This window comes from Austrofundulus limnaeus, unplaced genomic scaffold, assembly GCF_001266775.1.
Source record: "Austrofundulus limnaeus strain Quisiro unplaced genomic scaffold, Austrofundulus_limnaeus-1.0 Scaffold41, whole genome shotgun sequence".
Classification (NCBI taxonomy): domain Eukaryota; kingdom Metazoa; phylum Chordata; class Actinopteri; order Cyprinodontiformes; family Rivulidae; genus Austrofundulus; species Austrofundulus limnaeus.
The window spans coordinates 2,815,364-2,817,448 of NW_013952443.1; the positions used below are offsets into that span (position 1 = coordinate 2,815,364).

The window sequence follows — 2,085 nt, forward strand, 5'->3', positions numbered from 1 at the left end:
TCCTTCGTCGCGGCGCTGTGACATATGTAGCCGACGAATTCGGCCTTCGGAGGACCCGACCTGCCGTTTTGGACACAGCCAAAGTCATTTTATGTTTTGAAAGCTACATGATGCTCTGTCCATTTTGATATTGAGTAGACCTATCACTAAATCAGAAAAAGTGAAATGCCTCTTTAAATTCACTGTTTGTGGTTATCAATATTGCACATGTTCATTAGGTAAAGTTATTAATATTAGTTTTAAACAGGCAGTTGAACGTCATCATTAGGCACAACGATGTGTTACAATTAAAAATAAACCAAGAATAAACAATATAAAAGTAAAAAGCACCCCTAAAGTCATTAGATATGATAAATTGTGTCACAGTAATTAACCTTATCTCAGCTGTTACAGTGAGTTTAAAACAGGATGATGGAAAAAAGTCACTGATGATGAAGAAATAAATAAACTAAATTAATATTTGGTTTCATTTTCTACTGAAGTGACAAAAAAATAAAACAGGATGATGGAACTWGATTAATGARTAATCTGCCTCTGAAATTTTATTAAATCAAGTTATTGATGTAGGTAAACGTATGTTAAACAACCTGGTAAAATTCACCCGAATGCTGGAAAGGGCATCTATTTCGTTCAAAATTTTCTGGGGGAGGACCCCCAGACCCCCCAACAGTGTGTCCCCACATTTTTTAAATGGTTCTGATGCCCATGTTTATAAGGTCATTGCCTGTTTAAGGACATAAAGAAATGACCAAAACACAAAGATCTGCAGAAACTTTCAAGTAAAAAAGTGATGTAATTTTCCTGGCCACCCCTGTGTGAGTAGTGATTCCCGTCTGGCCACCCCTGAGAAAAAAGTCTGGCTCCACCACTGTCCTTGTAGCCAGTCACTCAGGAAAGAAATAAATTTGCTCACACAGTTAAGCCCACACTCTTCCTTCCGGGGGGCTGGTCTTATTGCTGTAGTCTGTGTGGTGTTGACGTCAGGCGGGTCGATCCTGTTCCCAGCTCCCAGTGCGGCGGGTAAGCAGCACACAGACAGAAGCTGCTGAGTGAAAGCAGGCTGTCACAGAGGGTGGGAGGGGACTGGTGGAGGTGGGGGGCAGAACGAGAGGATAGTGTGAAACCACAGGACGCAGAGAGGCACGCACAAACAGCTACTATACAAAACATCAACATGAACCATTCTCCAATAYTGTTCCTAGATTGGCTCTCTGCATTGTAAGGTAGGGTGAAATGAAGGGTGTTTTTGTGCTGCATTTGTACATTTTGTTGTTTACTCTGTGTCGTGTGACTTCACTTGTGCAAACATGTCTGCATGTGTAGCTTTTGCTCATTTGTCGAGCCTCTCGCTTCCTAACGTGCTGTCTTCTTGCCTCACAGTGTCAGGAGATCCAAGCTGTAATCCATGTGACTCCACAAAGAGCTGCAGAGATTGGCTGAGGTCATCTGTGACCTCAGCATGCAGCCTCTGTCCCTCCTCACAAACACACATAATCCTCCCTCCCTTCTCTCTCTCTCTCTCTCTCTCTCTCTCTCTCTCTCTCTCTCTCTCTGTCTCTACCCTGCCTCTTTTCCCCCCTCCCCTTCAGCTGGCTCTTTCTCCACTGCTCAGCATCCTCAGCTGTGTAGGTTAGAGCCGCAGCAGCAGCATCCATGGCTTCAACCTGAGCTCACATCGACACCTAGCCTGGCCCCTGCCCCTCCTCCTTCCTGGCTTTCTTCTCTCTCTCCCTCATCCTTGCGGGCTGGTTGACAGGCGACGTCTGAGGGTTGGGGGTGTTGTGGGCTGGGGGGGCTCTCATTTAGCCTGGGCGTTAGCCACAAGCGCACAGCTGCTCTCCTGCCCATCAGATCTACTCTGTTCTCTGTAACCGGGGGGGGCCTTCTTCTCTTCTCCCCCCCTCCTCATACATCCTGCTTTCATTTCAGGCTCCTTGGAAATAGAGGAATGCAAATCTGCAACCATGATGGAAGGTAAGATTTTTTTATATTATTTTATCCTCCCTAAATAAGAGCATCCTTTTCTCATGTCCTTGTGTTTCATGCTGACAACCGTGGACATGAATGTGTGTGTGTGTGTGTGTG

General features: G+C 45.4%; 1 protein-coding gene across 1 annotated transcript in view; it reads left to right on the plus strand.

Annotated features, from left to right (window-relative positions):
- Nucleotides 1–992: 992 nt before the first annotated feature.
- Nucleotides 993–2,085, plus strand: part of sgip1a (SH3GL interacting endocytic adaptor 1a) — a gene marked incomplete in the record, with an annotated part of 64,349 nt that continues 63,256 nt past the window's right edge. Inside the window, 2 exon segments of the mRNA XM_014007389.1 lie at nt 993–1,020; nt 1,930–1,974. Of these exon segments, the coding sequence (XP_013862843.1) occupies nt 1,965–1,974 (10 nt within the window).